At 29.2% G+C, this 26,172-nt stretch overlaps 2 protein-coding genes across 2 annotated transcripts; one reads left to right on the plus strand and one right to left on the minus strand.

Moving 5' to 3' along the window:
- Nucleotides 1–1,408: 1,408 nt before the first annotated feature.
- On the minus strand, nt 1,409–2,303 carry LOC113859022. Its single transcript, XM_027491838.1, has one exon. It carries the CDS (start codon nt 2,269–2,271, stop codon nt 1,543–1,545), a length of 729 nt encoding a protein of 242 aa, XP_027347639.1. The 5' UTR covers nt 2,272–2,303; the 3' UTR covers nt 1,409–1,542.
- Nucleotides 2,304–16,964: 14,661 nt separating this feature from the next.
- Nucleotides 16,965–18,062, plus strand: LOC113859993 (putative F-box protein At5g15660). Its single transcript, XM_027492631.1, has one exon. It carries the CDS (start codon nt 16,965–16,967, stop codon nt 18,060–18,062), a length of 1,098 nt encoding a protein of 365 aa, XP_027348432.1.
- The last annotated feature ends 8,110 nt before the right edge of the window (nt 18,063–26,172 follow it).

A 26,172-nucleotide genomic window follows, 5' to 3' on the forward strand; every position in this document is an offset into this window, starting at 1 on the left:
ACACTAAATATCGAGACAGAATGTTCAGGTGCAAGTACACGTGAGTGTTCTCTATGACTAGTTTAAAAGTAAAAGGAAGACGTGTGATTAGAAAATAAACGAGACATGCCAATTTTTTTAATCATAATATGAAAAAGTAGAACAGAGGACGGATTATTATAGAGGAATCAAAAGAAAGAGACCATAATATTATAAAGCATCCGAATACTTGCTCACCATTTTCCCACGTGCATCTCTCGTCAAGGTCAATAGCCACGTGACAATTTTTTATTTTTTATTTTAAATTAATTATTTTATATAATACTTAATTATAATTGATGTGGATATGCTTTTATTATCTTACTTTTATTCAGACGAGTTAAATCTATTTTAATGTATGTCTAATGATATATAATTAGCAAATAATAAATAATATTTTTTATAAAAATTATAATATTTAATATTATTAATACATTAAATTATGAGATTTTAATAATTTTTATGTAATATAAATTTAATTATTAAATGATGTGATATTAATATATTTATTATGCACACCAAATTTAAATAGAACTAACACGTGAACATAAATATTTTTATAATTAATATTATTATTTTTAATTATATATCAAAATAAAATATTTGATAAAGCATAATTGGTTTTTGAAGTTTTGTATACACAGTTTATTTATATAAAGTTTTAACTAAATAATAAAATTTAGCATTTATAAAAAAAATATTAAGTGAAATATTTCGGTAATTGAACTCTTAAAGTAACTTTGATTCTTACAGACATATAAGTAGTAGTAATTTATTTTTTTAATATTTTATTGATATATATTAAAATTAACATGTATACCCTTTTAAAAAACATATATATAAATAAGGTCTGTTTGATCATATTTTTCTTATTTTTTATTTTTATAAAATTGATATAAACCATTAAAATAATAAATACATTGATAAAAACAACATTATATATATATATATATATATATATCAGAATTTTTTAAATAACTTGTAGTTATTATTTTGTTTTGGTCCAAGTTTGTTTTAGATAGCACAACAGATTTTGCGATATATTTGGATGACTGAGAGAGTAAAGAATCGTCACTCTATTGACTGCACAACAACTGTGATAGGCACTGAATTTACAAATCAATACAAAGGAAGAGAACCATTCATTCTAGTTCTGTAAAACTTGATTTTTGGAGTCTGATATCTATCCATTCATTCAATTGAATAATAATCTTTTCAGCTAGCTAAACAAGATAAAAACTTAAGTTTATCTATAATTAACCTAACATTAGAAGAAGAAACGTTAGACCACCATGCGTACTGGAACACAATTTATCAAGAACATACACATGAGCCAACAAATCTGAAATGTTGAATGAAATTTCTTTCCTTTTTGTTTACAATTGCATGTTAAAATCTGGAATTCCAGAAAAAAAAATTTAAAAGGAAATAAATACATAGAAAAATGAAGAAAAACAAGGAAAATGTATATGTGAAACAGAAAAAAGAAAAAGAAAAAAGAAAAGAGTTGGATTATGAACTGCATCATCTGACAGTGGAAGCAACGGTATGAGCCCACAATCTAAGACTATCTTTCATATCAGTTTCATTGTTGATTGTAGGGATTTTCCAATTCATCAAGGAGTTTAGTTTTTTCCTTCTATGATGTTCCTGAACCTCCCATGCTTCAGACAGGTAAGGTCTTGGAACCACTGACTCATCACAGTTATCTTCTTCTTCTTCCTTCTTCCCTAGCCTTTGCAACCCAGGAATAATTGAAGCCAAGCTTGAGTTTTTATCTTCCTCTGAGAAAACAAAACCCAGATCCATGAACCCTTTTAGCTCCTCAAATTCAAGGTCTGACAAGCTCTTGCTTTCCCTTTTCGTCCTCATTCCATTGCTTGAGATTTTCTTCTTGTTCTTAGGTAACGACACCTCATCATGGTGCGTAATCTGTGTTGGGTATTGAGATTCTGATTCTGTGACTTCTTTTCCTGAGAGAATGGTTTGGAGCTTTGGATGGAGAAGGACAGAGTCTGGTGAAAGAGAATCATGGTTGAAGCTTGTGGTTGTCATGGATTGATCACTCATGGATCTGTTGTGAATGGTTTGGATCCGGGGTAGCTTTGGTTCTGATAATTCTTTTTTTAAATCATAATCTAGATTTTCAACACAACTTGCAATAATTGATGTGTCAGCGCTTGAATTCTTCTTCAAAATATTAATCTCAAACCAACACGAATCAAAGAGCTTCAATACAGCCTCAGATTCCATGGCGGCTTCGGAGGAAAATCAGCACCAACCTTACGAAATGTGTGCTAGGGGAAGAAAATTACCTAGAAGATGAAGATATCTAGAATATATATACAATACCTTATGACTATATTGCCCTTCATGTTACACTCAAATTACATGAGTCAAACCAATAATTTACACGTTTTGAATTTGGGACATTTCTTTTTCAAATGTTATTATTTTGCCGAGTGAAAAGTATTGTTTTTCGTGGGAAAGGAAATGTTTGGAATGAGGCGGCTTTATGGAGATGCAAGGAAGGGTTTGATTGAGGTGAAATAGTGTATTATGGATGCTACTAGTGATCACTAGATAAAGGTTTGGGAATTGTTCACATCAATTTCTCAACCACTAATGTTTATCTTATCTCATACATCCTCACATTTCTCTTCTTATTTCATCATTTCAATAGACCGTTTTGATGTAAAATTCATGGCTCTAACTACACCAATAATTGTTAGTTGCTTCCCAATTACACAAAGTTGAATTGCCTGTTTCACTTTTGTTGGCATTCCCTTTCTAATCTCTAGTTTTCATTACACCATTTTTCTTGTCTGGAGAGTTGAGATTTTCTAATATAAATCTCTTGAATCCAAGATCTCACTCTCTCTCTCTCAAAAACACAATATATATACACACAATATATATACACACATTTACCTCCGAATATGCTGACATGTTAAAAAAAATGTTAGTAATATTCCTTTTAACATGTTTTTCTTAATTACTTTTAAAAAATTTTATTTTTTCAAAAATTATATTCATTATAAAATAGTATATTATATAGTACATTGAAAGAGAATGTATATATAGTTGGTACTTTTTACCTGTTAAATTCTCTTTTTTCTCTCTTGGTGCAATTAACATTTCGTAAAACTAATAGGTTGAGAAGGACCAGTTTGGGATTCACTTCGAAGTAGTTAATAATTTGTGTTAAATTAATCTCCACGAGAATTTTGTTTTCAGATACATAAGCTACGCGAGATTAATAGTTTAAAAGAAAAAAAACTTAACATTAAATAAATTCATGTGAATCCAGTGCTTATTTTTATAGCTTTTACTCAGATCACGTGTGAGCAAGACAATTGATTTAGAAAAAAGTTTTAGTTTTTGAGTTTTTATAATTTAAAACAAGGGTGTTGACTATTGGTAAATCAATGTGTGAATCAGAACAGGGAGAAAATCTGGGAATAATTTAAAATCACACACAGACATTTGTTACACGCCTGTATTGCTTTATAAGAAGAATTCAATACGTAATGGTGGGAATTCTGGTGTCTTGTACCATCCTCTAGATACCACTGATTTTATGTATTAATTAATCAACTATTTTTTTCTTATTTTATTGCATTAGTTAATAATTATTTTTAAATTTGTTCCTTCACTATTGCTCTCCCTATTTCACATAAAGTGAGTGTAAAATGAACATTTCTCTTAATTAAAAAATGAACTTGAGTTAGGTCAGGTGTGCATGATGATATACAAATAAAATATATTCATTCTCACACGCATTGATAGTCAAATTCAATACACAGCGTTTTGTTATATTCCAAAAGAAAGTTCAGAAGGGTCCTTTAGTAAATATAAATTAGGGAGCAGAATATTTCTTTTGAAAAGTTTCATACGAAAGAACACTAATTTGATAATTTGATTATATATTATATAAACATATCAATAACTATTGACATTCCATAGAATAAAGATATATTTGTGCAAAAAATTTAGAATATTTGATACATTATAAATCATAAATATTGAAACAAAACGAAATAGAATAGAGTAAAATGACTTCTTATCATCTTATGAAGAATATTCTGTCAATAAACAGTGGTTGTTTTCTCGAACAGGAAATTAATAAAGAAAGCTAATTGTGCACGTGCACCTCGTGCTAATAATTGTCTCACTGTTTAAACTGACTAATAAGTAGGTGCAATTTTTACTCAGTACGAAACCCATGCTTATTAATCGTTCAAAGAAGTTGCTGCTGTGGTGTTATTTACATTCCGATAATAGACCAAATATTATAATTTATTTAAAAAATTATGAAACTGCTTATTATTATACTACAACTTATATATAATTTATTAATAAAATAAATCACTTTCACACTTCTTAAAGTTCAATAAAAAACTTTCTTTGATATTTTTCTTTTTCTTTTTACATTAGTTTCACTTCTCTTAATTCATATAATTTTATAAAAATGAAAAGTGATTTTTTTAATTAAGAAGAGTACCTAGTATTATATTATTACATAAATTAAAGAAAAATTGTGTAAAATCAAAAGGAAAAAAAACACTGTGTAAAATTTTATCGAATTTTAAACAATGTGAATGTAGTTTATCCTATTTAATAAGTGTGTTTTTGAAAGATATCATATTACTATAATTATTTAATTTAACCATGGTTGGATTAGTTTGGTTGGATGATTGGATTTGTTAATTTTTAAAAATAGGTAAAAAAATATTAGAAGAAATCAACAAAAAGAATAAACAAATTGTACAATAAATTAGGAGGAATTTATGTAATCCCATGCAGATCAGTAACAGACTAAAATATTGAATAACAGCCAACAATAAAACTAAATTGTATAATCTATAATTGAGTTGATTAATTGGATATTCAGATTTATTGTTTAAAGTCAAATACTTGAACGTACCAACTGTATTAGGTACTTTATTATTTTAATGAAATCAAGCCAATAATTTAAATTAACCTGTTTGATTTGATTTAAATTGAATTCATCAGTAGTCAGTATACGCAGACCCATTTACACTCTAATCATTGTTAAAAACAGCCATCAATTAATTAAACAAAATTATAAAATGTTTCGCCGCAGAAAATTTTCAAATGCTGTATTTTTTATATTTTGATTTCTGTTATTACCATTAAAATATAAATTGATTTCCCTTCAAACAATTTTTATTAGTATGTTGCAAAATTTATCGTTTATTTACAACGAGTATGAACACTCACAATAACTACTACGTATTAAAGAAGAGAAGACAAAGGTTTTTCCGCGTGCCACGAGTCCACGACTAGCTTTGTTATGAAAACAAATTAAAAGCTTTCATAAAAGAAAAAAGCAAATTAAAAGCGAAGATTATTTATGAGGACATGACAATGTCACTTGCTACTCATTTTCGAGTGGGGACATAATAATATTTTCTTAATAAGAAAGTGGTGGAGTTTTGCCATGTTTGGGTGTGGACGCATTAATTGAACCATTATTAACAAGTTTTGTATTTGACTTTTTTTATACGCATCCGTGCAAATACTATAACTCTATCAGTGACAGCATTATGTTGCAAAAGAACACATGCTAGCTTCACATAGTGTGTGCCTTATGAACAATGCAATAAGCACGTATATATAAACATGTACCTTTCTTAATATATGAAAGCGATTCATGTGGGCACTGGGCAGGGTGAATTGCCGGGCAAATCTTCTTTGGCAGTGAACTTAGCTAAGCTTTTCTGCTTCATCAGTTGAATGCAATGATCAACTGCCAAAGAAGTCGTTGCCCAGTGATGCACCTGCACATATCTTCTTATGAGTTATGAGCTTTCTTGATGAACAATTTATGAGTGTCCATGTGTATATATATAACGTACATAAAACATAGACATGCGTATAGGCCAAAGGATATTCCCAGCACATCCTCTTGACCTTGTTGGAACAAACAAAGTGGTCCATCTTCTGCCTTTACTCTCACAGCTACTGCATTCTTACTGTCATTGGGCAATGCAGAGATATTTCTTCTGAAATTCCATGCATTTCATTTTAAGAGAATGCTAACAATTGTTCTTGCCTTAAAAAATTCAAAATAGAATATTTTCATTTGAAATTGTTATTAAATATTTTCTTTTAATTTTTAATGCAATCTCACTTAATAAATTTAATGTATTAATTATTATTTCTTATGATAAATTTTAAAATAAAAAATTACCTTTCTTTTTCTTATTTCTGCTTTAAAGTCCCCTAAAACATTAGTTACGAAGACCCTTAATTTTTATATCTACGTAAAGTAAACATGTAATGAAATGTGAGTATGTGACAACTTAAATGCCAATCATTTGGAAGGCATAATTCCTCTCTATTCCTTTTCTTGTGTCTTCGTTAACTTGTGGAAGAATATGCTGGTAGTGAATGCATGTTCCAGAACTACTTTCATTCTTTTGAATTTTTTGGCAAATTTTATTTTCGATACATTAGTGTTACATATTTATAGTCATTTACATGAATATAGAAAAATTGCATATTAATTGCATGAATACAAAATAATAGCGTTTTTTTTGTATAGAGAAACAATAGTTTCAAACTTTAGCCAAAACACATTACTCTTAAAAGATGACAACAATTCCTTCCTCATCTGACAAGTTATCATTCAATATTGGTATGATGTTACTACAATTGGTGATAATTAAAAATTGATGTAAATTCCAATAGCAACTGAACAGTGAGACTCAATGATGCCAAGGCCATTCTAAATGTTTGGCCATAGGAGGTGTTTGACAAGAAGCAACTAAACTTCTAGGTTTTTTTATGAAGGCAACATAAGCAACAAATTTACCACCATTATTTCTACACTCAATCAAGAAATACACTCAAGTTGTTAGACAATCTGCATTTCATTTGATTAAATTAATATTAACATATATAACCATCAGTGGATAGTGGAAGACGAAAAGCAGTTAGTGCGCAATTGACATCTGACTTGTAATGAATAAAATTAAAGCAAAGTTTGTGGCAAAACATGATTCAGGACACACGTCAAACACTTTGTGGGCAAAATCAAATAGAACAATTTTGTGGGTATTAATTTGATTTCATATCATGGAACGCGAGAAATTGAGATCAGAAAAGCTCACGCTAACTTGTTTGTGGGTGAGGCTGAAATGAATAGAGCGTTGATTGCTTATTGTGTTTGCATCGCGAAGAGGATGTGACTTGTGATATAAGTGCTCTGCTTGGGGAGATAGGCTTCCTAAACGATCTTCTGCTATTGGTGTGAACTGCAGAAGCTGAGTATTTTCACTTAAGCGAGAAAGCAGCCCTCCTTCCTCTCTCTCTCTCTCTGATCTCTCTCTCTCTCGACTTGAACATAATTATTTTTCCGATAAAATAAATATGATCTAGAAAAAAAAAATCATAATCCTTGTGTAACTCTTTTTTTTCTTCTACCAACATTCAAAATGAGTCAAGAAAATTTATTTTTTTTACTAATTCACTCGCATTTTCTTTTCCTCCTAAATTATTGCATCTAAACAAAATTTTAGACATTTGTAGGCAATATGATATTTTAATACCAAGAAGATGTTTAATCATTAATGGATGGAGTGAAGCATATTATATGAAAAATAAATTCAATTTGGTTACAAGATAACTTTATGTACCCAACGAAGGGAGAGATAAGATTACTCCCAATACAATTCCCTAGTATGTTTGATGAGCAACACTTTCTTTCCTTTTACAAATCTCTAATTGCAGCGGTGAACAATCAAAACCTTACAAGGGATGGCTATATGAAGTTATTCTGTATTTTTTCTAATAATTTTAAAATAATTTTGGATCATAGCCATTAAAAAGTAAGTTTCCCTTTAAATTGGAGTCTCTGCTTGATCAACTTCTTTACAAAATCCAGTTTATCATTTCAAAATTTTTATCTGAATCAGCAATTGTAGGTGAAATTTGTGTCCCTATTTTGGCTTCCATTGAGTTTACCAAACAAAGCAGCAGTAAGTTTCCACGTTCCCTCCACTTTAAAGCATGTATAAAGCAGAAAGTGTTTATGAACTATTTCTCCATAGAAAAAGCGTCTAATTTACAAGAGTAGAGACATGATAGACAAATCCTTGTTTCTGAAATGGATTTGATGATGAGAAAATTGGGACCAGTAAATAACAAGAACCTTACGTTAGAATTGTACCAGCATATGCTGCTCCTCCTTTCCAGTGGCATATCCGATATAGGTGCTCATAGCTATCTATATAAAGGCTTCCATTTTGTGATGATGCCCTCAGACACAAATTTAATTAGTGCTGAAAGTGCGATGTATAGAAGTGCTGTTGAGGAATGAGAGAGCAAATCTCCTTTTGGCAGAGAGAAGTAGAGAGCTTGAACATGCATTCTTCTGGTTTGCCAAAGGAGATTTGCCCTGCCATTTTTTAACAGTTTATGACCAACACATCGTAGTGTCAATTTTCTATCTTCTGACAGGGACATGAGTTGTATTAATTTAGCAATATAATTAGACTGTATTTAATTAATTTATTTTCTCTAACAGTTTTTCTTTCAATATGTGGCAGATGGATATGGAGGAATTTCAATTTTATGTGACATGAAGATAAAAAAGAGAAAGAGAAAGAGATAGCTAACAATCAGAGATTATTCAAGACAATTGGCCAACATTTCGGGTGTCATGAAGCCATAAAAAGACGCCTATGCACTATACTGTGATGAAGTTAACAGAGAAGCTTCAATTTGCAACTGCTGCTGCATTGCTAATACACAATTTATTAGAGAGCATCGCTGGCTTCTGCACATATCTTACTTTTTTCTAATTAGTCAACTTTCGTGAAATCTTCAAACGTCAAAATCTATCAGCGAATATTCCAGTTTAAATAAAATCCATCAAATGTTTACTTAATTATGTTTACAGGTTTATTTTCTTAACGTTTAATTATTCGTTACGATAACAAAAGCTCAACGTTTATAACGCTTCACTTCAAATGATTTTGAAAGAATAAACAGACTGATGTCAAATATAACTTCATTGAGATTACAAGCTACCACTGTGATAAAAGTTGTTTGATATATGCAGAAAGTCCACCGTTTTAATCTCATTCAAATAATTTATGTTAGAATGTGTGCCCAAGTTCATTTTCACCGTCTCTTAGGAGGAGTTTGATAACTCGTACTAGTAAAAAAATTAGAAATTTTCTTTTGTTTGAGGTTGAGAACGTGGAAACTGGCAGATAATTTTTTCAATAAGCAATTTCTCCTTGTTTATTCTGGCATCATGTGATCCATGTAAAAGGGTCTTCACTAAGAAATTTTGATCGACCATATCCAAATTGTGATGAGGCCTGTTTTTGCATATATTTCACCTTTGTTTCTGTTCAATTAACATGAGTTAAAGACAAGAAAAAAGGTTCCATCATGAGACATCAAGGCGTTGCATCTCTTGAACTTAAAAGACTTGCTAGTATAGTCAATATCCTCACATGAAAATCATAAAATATCAATACATTGATGAACGGAGTGACTATCGTTGCACAGCTTAAAAGAGTGGTAAGCCATACTACAGGTGCATTATACCTTGTCTTCTTTCATAATATTAGTGTGATTGCTGTCTGCGGGGGCATATTGATACCACTATTACATCCATGCATTATATTTATGATCGCTATCCAATAAACAGATTTGGGGCTTCACATTGGTTTATCATGTGCAAATTGAGTGGGGGATTCAAGGAAAACCTGGTACAGTACCAACTTGTACCCTTCAGGCCAAGATACAAACAGAAAGATAATGTAGATCAATTAGTTTCTCATGAATTACAAAATTCTCCCATAATATGATATCCTGATTATTATGTATTAACATTTTAGAATTTTGCTCAGTGCACATTAGAAAGTTGACGATTAAGATTTCTAAAAGCTTCATGATTTGTTGTACATGTGTATATATTTTATCAGAATATCAACAGTTGGTTTTCAAATCAATGGCTATACCTGTATTTTATCCTTCAAGTTGCATTCACTCTCTTTAGAAGAGTTAAATCTAACTTTTCAAGTCCTATTAATCTCATTGTTTCTACAGGTGTCATGCATACAGATGAACAACTTTTTAAAATAACTATACCTTCAAACCTGGAAATTTGTACAGGTCTAATGCATTACTATTTAATTTTGCCCTTCCATTATGCAGCCCCTCACACCTTAAAGGGTCAACTAGTAGCAGAATAAAACTTTAAAAACTGACCAAGAGCCGAAAGCGGCATAACATAGTATTTAACTTTTCAGTACTTGGGAACAACAATCTTGAAAAGTGAAAGAAAAGAGAATAAGCTTCCTGAGGAGCAAGATCCATAGATTTGTGCTCTCCTTTTGCTTTCTCTCCTCTGTCATGTCAATTTGTTGACAATTCCTTCTTTCGTCAGATAAAAATTTCAATTTAATCTTTTTAATAAAATGCCAAATCATTCTTGATTTCCACTTAATCATTATCAAGAACTTTTGGTTGTAAAGTATTACAGTTCACTGGATATAACTTAGCATATGCTCTTCCTATTTCAGCATATCCAAAAATTTTGCTTTGTTCTTTGGAATTTTACAATTTTGCATGTACTGAAGCAGTCCTTTGTACTCCATACTTTATTTTCCGCAATTATTGTAGACTTGAACATTCAAGGGGTAATGGGGTTGAGTGGATGACATCTTCCACTCACCAAAGGAATTCCAGGTACACTCTGACATTTGTTAACCGAAGGTTGCCAAATTCCTCTGATTCACATGCGAATGATTTCCACTGTTTAAGGTAAAAGAGAGGGGAAAAGAACCTTTTTTTCCAAGAAGTTCTTTTAAAAATAGTGGTTAGGAACGCCTTTCATCACTGACATGTTGAAAAAGAAGTGGTTTACTTTGGTTGTTCAGCATGTGACGTCAAATTTTATGAAGCTGAGCATGAGCTAATAATAACTTATAAAAATTAAATTAAAGAAGTACAATAAATAAAACTTCTATAAATAAAAATCAACTTACGCATTTTTATTTTTTCTTTAAAAAATTTCTTATTTAACTTATTCCTAAGTTTAGGTGTATAATAAGTTAATCTTAACTCGTGAGAAATGTTTCATTTCTCTTTTACTTCCTTAATTCCTTAATTTAATTCATCTCAAAATCTCCTACAAAATACACTGTATTCCTTCAGCAATAAGGGAGATGCAAATCATGGAGCCAAAATATGTCAAACAAACAACCTTCAATAGCATTTAGCTGCTTAGAAGATAATAAGTGAAAATGCTTCAATCGTCAATAGCATTTAGCTCTATCACAGCAAGGGGACCATGACAGTAACAGTAGACACAAAGAAGTTCCCCAAGCATAATCCATAGCATATACCAGTACAAGCAAAATGGTTAACAGGTATGCTTCAAAGGTAGAGAAGAATGGCAGTGCAAAACTCCTTCGGCAGAGTACTGCTGCACTCTTGCATGAGAAGTGCTTTTATCATGCAATATATACCATTGTTCCATCAAGGCTTCTAATCCTTAGTTAGACAACATTAGTTTTGGTGGTTGTAAATAATAAGTTGAAATTTACAACTAGTAGTTGAGGTTTTCTTTAATTTTTGCAGCCACATTTATTATTAATACTGGATTTTATGTTAATTTGACAACTAAAATAAGAAAACAGAACCACATCAAGACTTGAAGGTGTCAGTAAGCTCTCTGGATGTATATTTCATTTGTCACTTGATCGGCTAGATGAATATTCTAGCATCTTTCATGGTTAAGCAAGAAAACCTTTTTATAGGGTCGGTGAACTATTTCTTAGGTTTAAAGCAAATGTTAAGATAAGGATTTTTAAATTAATAAAAATAGTTTATGAAAATTATTACAATTTTGTTTCAAATTTATTTTTGAGTTTTTTAAGATGAAAAATTTATTAAATAAAAAGAGAAAATCATAAATATGTTGCTTGATAAAAATTTTTACTTATAAGTTAATTTAAAGTTAAAATTTATTGAATAATACATGCTTTGACCTTGAAATCTATTATATATATTCCATCTGGTCCTTTTTTATAAAAAATTATTTTTAACTAAATCATATAAATTAAAAAAATTTGTTGAAAATAATTAATATATATTAATTTTTAAAAATTAATTATAATATTATAAGTTTACCTCCCATTAAAATCATACCACATAACATTCAGTTTTTCACCTAAAATATTTTTTTACGCATACATGTGTGTATTTATGTAAATTTAAATCAAATAAATAGTTTATTAAATTATTAAATGTCATATGAATTCGAACGCTACGTATTTTTATTCTCAATTTACTAAATTTTATGAAATTAACTGATTTTTTTTTTTTTTTGCATCGATCCATTACAAAGTCATTCAATGTCTTGCCTAAAGCATTTTTAACCATTTTTCATGTTTTCTCAGTGATAAATAATTATATAAATATATTAGTTAAAGAAAACTTTTACTTAATTTGATCATTTAAAGTTACATGTGCCATTGCATAATTTAAATTTAAATCTTTTTTTGTTAGTTTTCGATCCAGAGATTTTGTCAGTATATTAGTTCTTTATCTTTATAAATTTTGTATCATCATTTTTATTTTATAAAAATTAATTTCGTGGACTAATTTGGTTGATCATACACCTTTGTCGTACCAGTGTCACGAACATGCCTGCAACAAGCTTGAATATGCGTCTGTGTTTTACCAATATTTTTTGTTTATTTTTTAATAACTTTATATGAATATTAAATTTTATTATTTAACCTATTGAATTAAATTTTTTCATTAAATATGTCAAATTTATAAAATTTCACATATTAAAATTTAATTGATATTTTTATTGTTACTGGACTTGTAGAGTGATGCTCAATGTCGAATATGTACCTCCTTGGTGATCTTGAATGTCTAGAAACGTTAAGTAAAATATGTATTTGCAAAAGACACTTTGATAGTAGTAAAAGAATTGTCAAGCATATAAGATAGAGAATGAGAGTGAGAATAAACTTAGCTGGAGTTCACCTTTATGTAGTGTGGATTTCCTGACCTATATATTGATACATAATTTGGTATACTATGATAAGATAATAATACCTTATATTAATTAAGGAAGTAATGTATTAAACAACATTGGGAGATCTTTCTAGATTACATTTCACAATAATTTTAAAATAAGTTAGTAAATATATCTTATTGTGAATTTTAATTTATCTAAAATGTAACAAGTATTTAACCATTAAACAGTTATCATTCTAAGCCACCCACTTCTAGTCTCTTACGAGCAAAAGAATAATGGGATTCACACAACAAAAATTCACAACATATTTTGCGACAAAAAAGAGATTAAAAAGAAAAAACTTATAGAAAGTGTTATGGATGTGACATTACTCAAAGCAAAATGTAAAATATATACACACAACATACTTTACGAGAAAGAAGAAAGGACCTCAAGTCCTGAAAGATGAATCATGAATGTTGTATATGGATCGCCCTCTTTTTGAAGCAGAGTTGCAGGAGAATTGCTGGGCAAATCTCCTTTGGCAGGTTGCTCAAAATATTGCATGTTTGAAATGCATACCTTAGCTTTTAACTGCCAAAAGAGAACTTGCCCTGTAATGCAACCACAACTAGTAAAGACACACACAACACGAGGAGGATGGATGCTAAGAATGTTACATATAACTTGCTAGAATGGGTATATCCTATAGAACAATCCCTTCCTTTTGCCTTTCATATGGTTTTATTCCTTTGTGCCTCAGAATTATTATGATGAAAATTATTTTACCAAAGATAATTTCAAGCATTTGACTAATTAAATAAAGATAAAAGGTTAGTTACGCAAATTTAGCATCTCATGGAACATACATGTAGCATTGGTGGCCTCTACAAGCTCCAAATTAAGACTATTCCCCTTCTTTTCTATCATGAAGATCTTCAGTTTTATTATTTGAACCATATCAGATGAACATTATATGTAATATTGTATATCATTATTCATTTTAATTTACCTTTTATCCTTTTTCCAAATATTAAAAGGAACTTAAAGGTGTTCCTTCTCAGTGTTTTGTATGCTTATAGTCCGGTCCAGTTTTAAGAGTAGTTTAGAGGTGCAATCGCCTAGGGCCCAAGCTTGAAAAAGAGCCAAAGTAAAAATTGTGTCCTACTTTCACTTGAAAATTTTTTTTAGCTCTTATAGTTTGCAGTTAGAAAAAATAAAAAAACCTTTTAATTCCTCGCATCTCACTTGCTATAAACGTTCGACTCATTGACTTCTGTAAACTCAAAACTTCATTTAATTCTAAAATTTTATTATTCTTAACATTAAAGCTCATGGAGAATTTTAGTTTTTTCTAAAAAATTAAATAATTATTGAGTTTGTCAAATTTGCAGATTATTATCTAAATATTTTAATCACTTATAGAATTTATTTTACGGTCCCGGTAATTATATTATCAACTGAAAGAAGTTTTTTAGAGTTAAAGTTAATCAAAACCTACCTAAAGTCATCAATGTCACAAGAACCGTTGAATAGTCTCACAATTTTATCAATCGATAAAAAAAATTTTTAAAAAATTAATGTTAATGTTATCATTAATAATTTTATATTTCGGAATGCTTGTAAAACCTATTTTTTTTATGATTTTTTGTATTTTTGTAGTTAATTATAACATACAAGTTGTTTGACTGAAAAATATTTTTTTTATAATTTTATTAAAAAAATTATAGCTCCTTAAAAAAAGCTTATTATTTTAATAAAATTATTAATATATGCTTTTATTTTGTTTATTACATTTTATAATTTTTTTAAAAGATCCTAATTTTCTATTTTGCCTAAAGTCTCAAAAAGGTTAAGAACATTTCTGCTTACAGCTTGTTGATTGCCCGAGAATTTATATTTTTAAAGCTAGCTTGCAAAATTCTTAGGTGTTTGCAGAGTAAGGAAACAAATTTCATTCTATATTATTTAACATGAGTATTAGATTATATTTTAAAGATAGGACGGGAAAGCTATTATCAGCACTTTGGCCTCGTAGTCGCCGACGGAGGGCGAGCTTAAGTAAAGTACCTTTCACCGTTTCACGTTTCAAGCTTTGAATGATAAATCAGATCAATATATGGTTTAGATTTTCAGCGCATATATACATTCACAAGGAATCTGATTTATTATTTATTTATTCATTTATGAAGAATTAAGGAATCTGATTATTGTTGGAAAGAAAAAGGGATGTAAAAATATAGAGAGAATAGACGAAAAATTCTTATGCTACGAGAAAGAAGATACTTGACAAATATCTCATTGCTTGTACAGACAAGGTTTGCTGTCAAATAATTAATGGAACCCAAAAGTTGTTTATGAAGAAACTAGAAACAGCTCATGGATTTGGATTCTTTGCTTCTTACACGTACGTGTTGGAAAGAAAGAGATTGTAATGAATGGTCAAGATGCGTTTGAAGTGTCTCGTTCCTCAAAATGCCAGATGAAGAACGTGAATATTTCTGATCATCTCATTGAAGAACGAAGAACCACATGAATGCTAGTTCAAGGGAAGCATAGTTGAAGGAAATTGCTGAGCAAATATCACTTGGCAAGTTACACATTAAGGAAATGCATGGCAAGAATCAGCATATCCTATCGAACAATGCCTTCGTTATATTCTTGTGCTTCGTGCATGACATCTCCTTTGTTTTCGAAGCATCTTCTTTTTTTTTTTCTTTTCTTTTATCATATCTTTTTTACGTTAAAAGATAATTTGAATTGAACTAACACAAGCAGTGTTTAGTTTCCCCAACTTTAAAGATTAGGCTTAGTAATCTCTCATAATCAACTCACCTAAAATGTATGTTCATGAAAACAATTACCAAGATTAAAATAATTTTATAATTGTTGAGTAAATAACATTGAAAATAAGAATAAATGTTTTATTTTATTATCCTAGAAACCCATAATTTTTAAATAATAACTTATAACTAATGTTTGAAGGAGATTAAAAAAAAATGGTACAACTAAAAGGTAATATTAATTATAATAAATTTTAAAAGAAAAATTCCTTAAAATTAAATTATTTCAAATATGACCAGTAAATTTATGATATCTTATAAAAAAATAAAATTTCATCGTTAGCAATGTGAAGAGCGGTAGGTGAAAAGGGATCCTTTCATGCGAAGGGGTCCTCTTCTTTATATTCTATTAAAACACCAAAGGAAACCAAGAAGGCAGAAAAGGGCTCCTTTCATGCGATTCAATCTCTAATCACTACAGTAAATCTTAAATTAATAGATAATAAGGTTAATAATTTATTTAAAAAATACCTAAATACTCTTTATTCTCTAATATATTAGAAAAATTACAATCTTTAATCTAAAAGAATATATAACATATTTAAATACCTTTTTTTTTATCTAAAATTGTGTTTTCTTTTAATATTTAAATATTAAAAAATATTTATATCTTTTTTAAATAAATAACTAATTCTATTCTATTATACATATTTAATATAAAATTAACGGTATACATATTTAATTTACAAGGTATTTTAGAATTTATTTTTAAAAAAAACATAAACCCTTTTACTATTTTTGTTAATTTGTTGTTATTTTCGATTTTCCATTTGAAATTGTTTGCCAATGTTACTTTTTTTCAAAGAAAAGTCCAGTTGCTAATTTATTTATTAAATAATTATTATATTTATTTGAAATTGAAGATTGTTGCTTATTCTTTGGAATCGTGATTGTGTTACAGAATTTTCATTTAAATTTTTGTTAACTGCTTGAACGTGGTATTCAAACAAAAAAAATAAATTGACTGTAATCTGTTCGCACACGCCCTCTGTTTTTTCTGATAGCATAATAAGTTTCACAGGTCATATCAATCTTGCTGTTATTTATTTCCAAAATTTCTGACATACTTGAAACACAAAGTCATGGGTGCAGTGCATATCCCAGATGATATTGCCTTCTCTGTTCTGTGTAAACTGCCTCTGAAATCTATCAAGCGATTCAGTTGCGTACACAAGTCATGGTCACTTTTATTTGAAAACCCTTATTTTATGACCAATTTTCGCCATAGTTTCATATCTGATTGGCATTCTTATCACCATGATTCATGTCTCCTCCTTAAGCAGACGGAGCCTAAAGAGCCCATTGATTTCAATTGCGTGTTCTATGATGAGAACATGGTCAAACTGGATTGTCCTCTTTTTTATGATAATTTTCATAATGTTGAATGGTATTTTTTGGGTTCCGCTGTTAATGGCATTCTTTGTCTCTCTCAACATGATCAAACTGTACTGTGGAACCCAAAGACTCATGAATTCGAAGTCCTTCCTCCAAGCCTAACCGGAATCAAGCGTCTTCATGGGTTTGGCTATGACAAAGTTAGCGATGATTATAAGATCATATGTACAGTTGCCGCTCTACCCAAGGCATGGGAGATATATAGCTTAAGAAGTGACTCTTGGAGGAAACTTGATATCGATATGCCTCCATGTGATTCCAAACCTATTGGCGCTGACGTATACTTGAATGGAATGTGTCATTGGGGGGGTGAGAAGGATGGATTTGAAATGTGTTTGGTGTCGTTTGAATTGAGCAAGGAGTTCCTTACAACACCCTTACCTGACCTCAATGATCCATGTCCCGAATGGTTTGCAACCCAATGGTTGACAAGACACTTGGTGGTGTTAAAAGGGTCGATTGCTTTCATATCAAATTCTTCGAATTCTACTTCTACTTTTCATATATCAATTTTGGGTGAACTGGGTGTCAAGGAATCGTGGGTTAGACTCTTTACTATTGGACCTTTACCTTATGCTAAGCAAACTGTTGGTTTTTGTCGTGAGGATACTCTTGGAATTGGGAAGAAGGGTGATATACTCTTCAAGAAGGGAGATAATGAATTAGCCTGGTTTGATTTACGTACCGAGATGATAAAGGACATTGGTATTCGTGGACAATGGCTTTCGTCTCAGATTGTAATTTATAAGGAAAGTCTTCTTCCAATCGGAGGAAGAAACAATTAATACTTTTTTTTCCTTGTTCAACCTTAAAACTTTATTAATTATCAAATCGCAAGTGAATCATGCTTTGTAAATACCAGATACGAAGAGAATATTTTTAAAAACTTTGATTAATTAAAAGTATTCAATAAAAAATTGAACGTTTAACTGTCCAACCTAGACCATATGATAAGTAGTTAACATAATTGGCAAAGTTGCATAAAAGTTTAGATATAATTGGTTGGATTAAGAAGACACTAGGGTTGATTTGCTTATAAATAATACTAGAATTCACATTTACGGGAACGACTTTTGGCACCACACCAGCACCTCAAATTTTTTAAATACTAAAATTTTGCATTGAGCCATAGAGCAGATACTAAACAATTCAGGGTTGTTGGTTGTTGTTCACTACAAATCATACCTTACGTTTTCACAATTATTTCAGTTCCATGTTTAATTTGTTTCCGTAATCCTTTAAGTTTAATTTAGTACTACTTTAATATCCTTCTACTCCTGTTTAAATAAATTTTTTGCTTCACGCACGTTGATTATATTATTGCGTTGTATGTATTACGTTAAAAACTCAAGACAATTGAACATTAAAAGATTATACGTATTACGTTAAAAACATATCAAATATATTATTTTGTCAAATATATCACGTGCTTAACAAGAAATCTTTTATAAACTATTCCTCTAACTTATGAGAATATTGGTAAAAATTTAACATGTGAGATAGATTTTTTATAAAAATTTATCTTTAACTGTATCTGTAAAGAACCTTTTTCAATTACAATACCTTTAAGCTTTGTTTTGAAGTTTAGAGTATAAGTAAAGAAAAGAGTTTGAAGAGAGATTAAACTTTTCTCTTGTTTGGATTTTAATTTGAGGATGGGTGGGTGAATGAGGGTTTAAATACATAAATGATATTATTATCCTCTATATATATATATATATATTTTTTATTTTTTTTTCAAAAAATACAAAAATAAAAAAATTTCTTCTTCTAAAAATTAATATTTTAAAAAATTAATATATTTTAAAACTATCACTCTAAAAATATATTTTAAAAATTATATTTTTATTTTTTATAAATTTTTTTAAAAATATCACTGTAAAAATTAATATATTTTGAAAAAATTAATTTATTACTATTTTTCTTTAATTTTTTCAAAAAAAAACACATTATATATTTCTCTCTCTAAAAATTAATATTTTTAAATTTTATATTTCTAATTTTTTTATTTTTTTAAAAAAATTTCACTCTAAAAACTAACATTTTTTTAAAAAATAATTTTTTGTTATTCTTTTCTTAAAAATTAACATCACACTTTTTTAAAATTATTTATTTTGTTCTTATTTCATTCATATAATTATTAATATAAAAAAAATATTTTAATAAACTAAAATATCTCTAAAATAAAAGAACTCACAAAATTAAGTTTAAAAAAATTTTGAGGGGTTTAAAAAAATCCTCTAATCTTTCCTCTCCAAATTAATTTATTCTCAAATAACAATTAAACTTTTCTAACCTTTTCCTTCTCCTCCTAAATATAACTCTCAAATATACCCTTAGTCGTTGAGTGATTTCAAAGAGTTTTGACCCCTTTTAATCAATTAATTTGAAGCTTATAAAAGTTAAATTCAAACATAGTAAATTGATGATTAAATATGAGGTTTAGAGCATCCGGTGAAGACGTGCTCCGTAAATCTATCCAGTTTTAATGTTGAGACTTGATTCACACAGATACTTTTAGACATTCCTGTGATGCATCTATAGCTGCAACTGCGAAGACACATAGTATGGAAAATAGTTACTGGGAATGTATGTATTGGTAGAGTCCTCATATGCAGTTATCCACGGTATAATATATATGCATTTCATGGTTAATTTACATATGTTAATCCTTTTCTTTCCATGATTTCTAACTTTTCCTCAACTGAAAGTTCAGTCATGTCAATTCGTGTTCAGTTCGAGTAAAAATTCTCTTTTGAAAGTTTTTTTTTTTTAATTTTTAATCAATTTAAACTTAACTTATTCAACTAAATGAGTCAAGTTTGAAATTTTTTATATTTTTTGAAGTCAAACTTTTTTTTTTATTGTCAAATTCCATAAGTCAAGCTTGAATCGCCTGGACTTGGTACACCTTGGTGCTGGGTCAGCATTAAAGTAGCTTTGAAACGAAGGGTAATGAATGAGAATATATGGTTTCAGATTTTGTGTTTATACATTCATAAGGAATCAGATTTTTGTTGGTAAGAGAAAGACTTGTGTATAGGCAGAAAAAAGAAAAGGACGTTGCTAGTGCCATAAGAAAGAAGATACTACAGCACATTCCCTTTGGCTTGAGCTTGCTGTCGGCGACTAAAAAATAATTAATTGACCCAAAAGTTGTTTATGCTGAAACTAGAAGCAGCGCAAGGATTTGGATTATATGTTTCTTATACTCTTGTGGGAAAGAAAGCGATTTAAATCAATTATCTTTTAGTCGTATGTTCTCAAAGTGTGTGAAAGCACTTTAGAGGCCCTCCATTAAAAACTACATGCGTTTGCCTTACACAGAAGATGATTTGTGTTGCTTAAGAATTATATTTATCTAAACATTAATGACACAACTATCTTTTCGCATTCTGATCTTTGTTCATTCTTAATAAAGAAAAAAGAACATTAATTTTTAACGTCGTTAGATAACTGAAAAGTATAGACAATTTACACTCACATCTTTAGAAGTTTAACAAATTTTTATATGATATTTAATTTTCCTTTTTTATATTAACCTCTCTCAATTTATATAATTATAAAAGAAATTAACATAGGTGTACATCAATGTATATATAATTATAAAAGAGATTAACATATATAATTATATACGTTACTATATAAATTATGGAAAGTTTATCTAATAGAGACAAGAGAAATCAAGTGAAATGCATCAAGTCTATAAGGGTGATTCATCTTAAAAAACACAAATGCTTAAACAAGTATGGCTAATTACCTACTTTGTTCACCTGCTAAGTCTCCTGCTAATAAGGAAAGAAGAGAAAAATGGTGAATGCCGTTTTCATGAAGAAGAGTTGCAGGATAATCGCTGGGCAAATCTCCTTTGGCAGATTGCACACTAGGAGAAATGCATATAATATATCATAGTGGATACCTGCCAATGGAGAAGTTGCCCTGTAATATAGCTGCAACTGAGAAGACACACACAGAGGAATGGCTCTTGGAACCTTATTTATGGCTTGCTAGGATCGGCATATCCTGTGGAACAATGCCTTTATTTGCGTTGCATGTGTGTCCTTTCGTCCTATGGTTTTATTCTTTTGTCTGCGAACCATCCTTTATGGTGATTTTTTTTAACATTGAAGATAATTTTAAGTGCTACCCTCGAAAAGCATAAAAAAGAAAACATATGACTTGGTTTCTCCAAATTTGTGTGGTACATGTTGGTTGCTTATGCGTTTCCAGATGTGAAATTCCTATTACACTAACGCAAGGATTTTTCTTTTTAGATTGTTCAACTTATTATACTGGTTCAGTTGTATTTTTCTCGTTCTTCTAATTTAGATTACGCGTGATTTTCATCTTTTTCAATTTTGTTTAAGTCTTTTTTTATTATAAACTTACTAACCAAATCATTAAATTACACCAAAAAGTAAAAAATTCCCTCTTTAAATAGAATCTTGATTATTTTATTTTGAGAAAATAGAGCACTCGTAAAGAAACTTTCCTCTAATAGCTCTTCTTAAGAAGAGTTTAAAAATTTAATTTTCCATTGTTGCAATCTTCTGTTTTTCTAATATATTTGTAGAAATATTGGAAAGAGAAAAGGTATCGGAGACATCTTCAAAAAATTATGCAAAAAGACTATGGAAAATAATTTTATATTTAAATATCCGTTCAACTTACCACGTATTGCAATTAAAGATGTTCAATATTTAGTTTGGAGTTGCATAATATTTTTAATTTAATTTTAATACACTATTAATATAAAAAAATTTGCACCGTTAGTTAATTTATTAAAAAAATATTTTTAAGCATTTATTACAAAAATTAACTATTTTCAATTGTGTATCATTTTATTTAAAATAATAATATAAAATTAATTAGTAGCACGTGCAATATGTAAAGGAATTTTATTTTAATATATACATACATATTAATAATTAAATAATATAAATTTATAATTTTTTAAAATAATAACATATATGTACATATAATAAGATTATTTTTAATAATAAATTTTTAAAAACTATTTTAATTTAACTTTATAACTACAAAATGTAAGATAATAAAAAAAATTATAAAAATAAACATAAATATTTATAAACTTAAAAAATTAATACAAAATAATAAAAAATATCAAATAAAAACTCATGTCTCTAAAAATTAATATAAAATGTCACTTGTAAGCTCTTACTTGAAATTATGATTGAATCCCTGAGTTTGTAACTGGAAAACCTCTCCTATTATAAAAGTTACCTAGTTCCGTGATTTAAATCATTAAAATATTATATATTATTTTTTATTTTAAAAAAAAATCAATAGCTATGTACTTTATATATATAAAAGAAAGTTAAACACTGAAAAATAACAAAAACCCTGCAAGGTTCCAGTAGGGTCTGTTGAGGCCCACTGATAGATGTATGAAACGCAGTTAACTATGGGCCCAAGTCATACACGTAACGTAGTCACATAACCGCTTCTTCAAGATAAGCCACCCTTGTAGCTGTAGCTCGTAATTTGCATTGACAAAAAATATTAAGAACCAACGAAATTATTAATTTAATAAATTATCAAATATTTAAGACTAAGATAGATTCCTAAATTCAACTTATCTTATAAATTTTGGTTAATATGCTCACCAATTTTAAGAATAAGATAGATGGGTCCTCTGGGTTTTCAATTTTTAGATTTTCATCAAAGAAAAAGAGAAGGAGCGCTATAGTTTTACATTTACAATTTTATTTTAATTGAATATTATAGTATAATAATATTTAAATATATCCTTGTATTTTTTGTTTTAACTTAAGATTTACAACCCGCGTCAAGATTGATCAAGTCTCGATAATCAAACAAAACAATAAAACGACCTTCATGAAAATGGTAAAAGCAAATTCATATCAGAACTGGGATCTAATCAATTGCAGGCCACAACATAGGTTCTACCTTAGCCGTCTTAATTATTCACTGTATCTAAGATATATATAAAGGGAACCCCTTTCACTCGTAAGGTTGAAGTGCACGAAGGGGCATCAACTCCATTCATTCACAATCTTCTTTTCTGGAGAAGGGTAGCAACAATTCTCGAACATTTTGCTTTGGACTGCAATCCGCAAAATAGGGAAAATTAGTGATGTCATCAACTAAAAGTGCCAAAATATATTTTAAATGAGTTGTGTTTTTTTCTTTGTAGATAAATGAATAAATGGTCGTGTATCAGTATACCTTCTTATTAATTTTGTATTTGCTAACTTTTAAAATGTTACCAGATGTAGTTTCTATTTCTACATAAGCAAGATTTAGGTTTATTAATCGTCTGTTGGCTGGATATTTTTATATCATATAAAAATCCTTTGGTTTGAGATTTAGTTTCTTGAAATGGTAGTGAGATTGTTTTTATCAAGCAGCACAAAGCTTAATTTTCTGTTCAACATTTTACAACTTTCTTTATCTTTCTCTTTCTTTTTTTAAGTAAATTATTTATCACATTTATTACTCTACTTCTCTTCCTTTTCATCTCTCTCTTCTCTCTCTCTCCCCGCCCATCTTTTGGGTAATTAATTATTTGTAAAAAAATAGTGTCAAAACTATGCTGAAGTAAAAAATAAATTAATTAATACTAACATTCAGCCATTGTAAGTAGATTTTTGGGTAATTAATTATTTGTAAAAAAATAGTGTTAAAGCTATGCGAAAGCAAAAAATAAATTAATTAATACTAACGTTCAGCCATTGTAAGTGGATTCACGATTAAAGTTTTTGATCTTTCTAAATCTTTACACACTCAATTACAATGATATGTATGTTCTAAAAGATGAGCTGATTCAAGTTGACCTAAAATAATGAAATAGCAAAATATTTATAGAGCTCTTTCATGGAGACCACTCCAAATATCCAGTAAAACCACTTCCAAGAATAAAAAAAACAAATACAAATAATGGGATAATGTGATCACATAATATCTCTTTAAAATTAGAACTGCAAAAACGGAAGTCTGTTGCTCTCGCGTACAAGCACAAGAGAATATGGCGAGGTATCTTCTTTATGCATGGCATAATTCATGGTCTATTCTTTCTCCGCCTACACTATACTCTTACTTTCCCAAAAACATATCAGATTCCTTGTGAATGTTCAAACTCAAAATCTAGAGCCATATATTCTGACTAACCACTGCCGCGTGAAAGGTACTTTTAAGTTTGACCTTACCGATTCATGTAGGGGCGAGTTATAAACTTTCTTTGGTTTGCTGATGCAATTAGTTGCATGATCAAGCGTGTAATTTTATTATTCCAAGTCATATTGGCAAGTTAGTTTACTTTATATTGATACAGAAACATATTCGAATCAAAAACAGACTTTAGCATAAGAAGTGACAAGTTTTGGAGTTTCAACGCGTGCCTGAGTGAGTTTACTCAAATAAGGAGCGTTGTTAACACTTTTTTTTTAATTATTATTATTATCTGATGTATTTTGAGTAGGTATGTAACTAAATAAAGAGTTTGAAGTCTATATTTATACTTAATAACCTTCAACTCAGCGCAAAATTACATGAGCACTTACCAAAACTAAAATAGTATTAATTATTCTGGAATCAAAATAACATTTTTTTTTCAAACCCTTCTATTCCTCTCACCACTTGATGAAGTAGTGTTCAAAGTGGCATTGTTCCATAGGATATGCTAAGTTTATGAGCTATAAATGACATTACAGGACACTTGTACGCTGTGAGGCAGCTGCATTGCAGGGCAACTCCCGTTTTGGCAGGAGGCCACACCACAGTGAAACAAATAATAATACGGTGGTGTGCTAGCTGCCAAAGGGGATTTGCCCAGTAACTCGGCTGTCACTTTTTATTTGTTTATTTTTTCAATCTTTCTGGTTATGAAAGATGAGGTAAATTTATTATTTTACTTTTTGTTTAGTTTTGGGGTATAATCTTTGTTAGTTTAAATTGAAAATTTCTTACTTTCACAAACTCTATTCCTTTTATTCTGTAAATCGAGAATAATTCATATAAATCAATTTTTACTATTACTCAAACAGGCCTTTAGTCTCCCCATTTAATCATCTTTTGCCTTTCATTTTATATGATTAATTCTATTTTTTATTCCTAGAATTTTTTAATTCTTATAAATATATGCACTTTTTATATATATGATATTTACTTTATAAAATAAAATAAATTATTATAAGCATAAATAAGAAATTATTGCAAAGCTAGATTTATATATAGCACGCATGCACGTCCTTTTCCATATGACAACAGTGTGCAGCATTATTTTTTTAATCGGATTTAAGAAAATTCTAACACTAATTTAAAGGATTGATTTTAAGAAATTAAAAATGATAAATTTCATTTTAAAAATAATTATTATATTAAGAATATAAACATATAACTTTTAAATAAAAATTTAAAATCAACTCCAAGAAATTGATATAAACAAAAGTGGTAAATATAATACGCCAACTACTGATTTGACTTTTGTGTGGAATGTGGACAATGGACCCTTCTGTGCTACGTTTTCTGGTAGCACATGCCGTGCCAACTTTGATGGAGCTGGCTTATTAATTGTTGCTGAAGTTAGAATCAGTATTACTTTGTGTTTTTAAGCTATTAAGTATTACTGTCAAGTGCAGTTTGATTATTGGTCTTGGTGATTTGTTTATCGACCCTATTGGATCTCGTTGCTGTCTTTGCTTTTATCTATTTTTGCCATGTTTTCTGCTACCACATGCACACCTCCAAATTTGGAAGAGCCGAATTATTATTGATCATTTTTGGGCTCTTTCTAGATCTACAACCAGTTGATGTGATGGAAGGTTACCTTCATTATGTTGAGTCATGTCTATAATTTTCAACTTGAGTTAGTTTATTCCTCTTAGTCGTTGCTCGTTGAGTATTAACTAACAT

Source organism: Abrus precatorius, unplaced genomic scaffold (genome assembly GCF_003935025.1).
Source record: "Abrus precatorius isolate BTA unplaced genomic scaffold, Abrus_2018 Scaffold2, whole genome shotgun sequence".
NCBI classification, from domain to species: domain Eukaryota; kingdom Viridiplantae; phylum Streptophyta; class Magnoliopsida; order Fabales; family Fabaceae; genus Abrus; species Abrus precatorius.

What these genes read in the sequence shown, in the direction of transcription:
- LOC113859022 (XM_027491838.1), bottom strand. Translation starts at nt 2,271, where the DNA reads ATGGAATCTGAGGCTGTATTGAAGCTCTTTGATTCGTGTTGGTTTGAG.
- LOC113859993 (XM_027492631.1), top strand. Translation starts at nt 16,965, where the DNA reads ATGGGTGCAGTGCATATCCCAGATGATATTGCCTTCTCTGTTCTGTGT.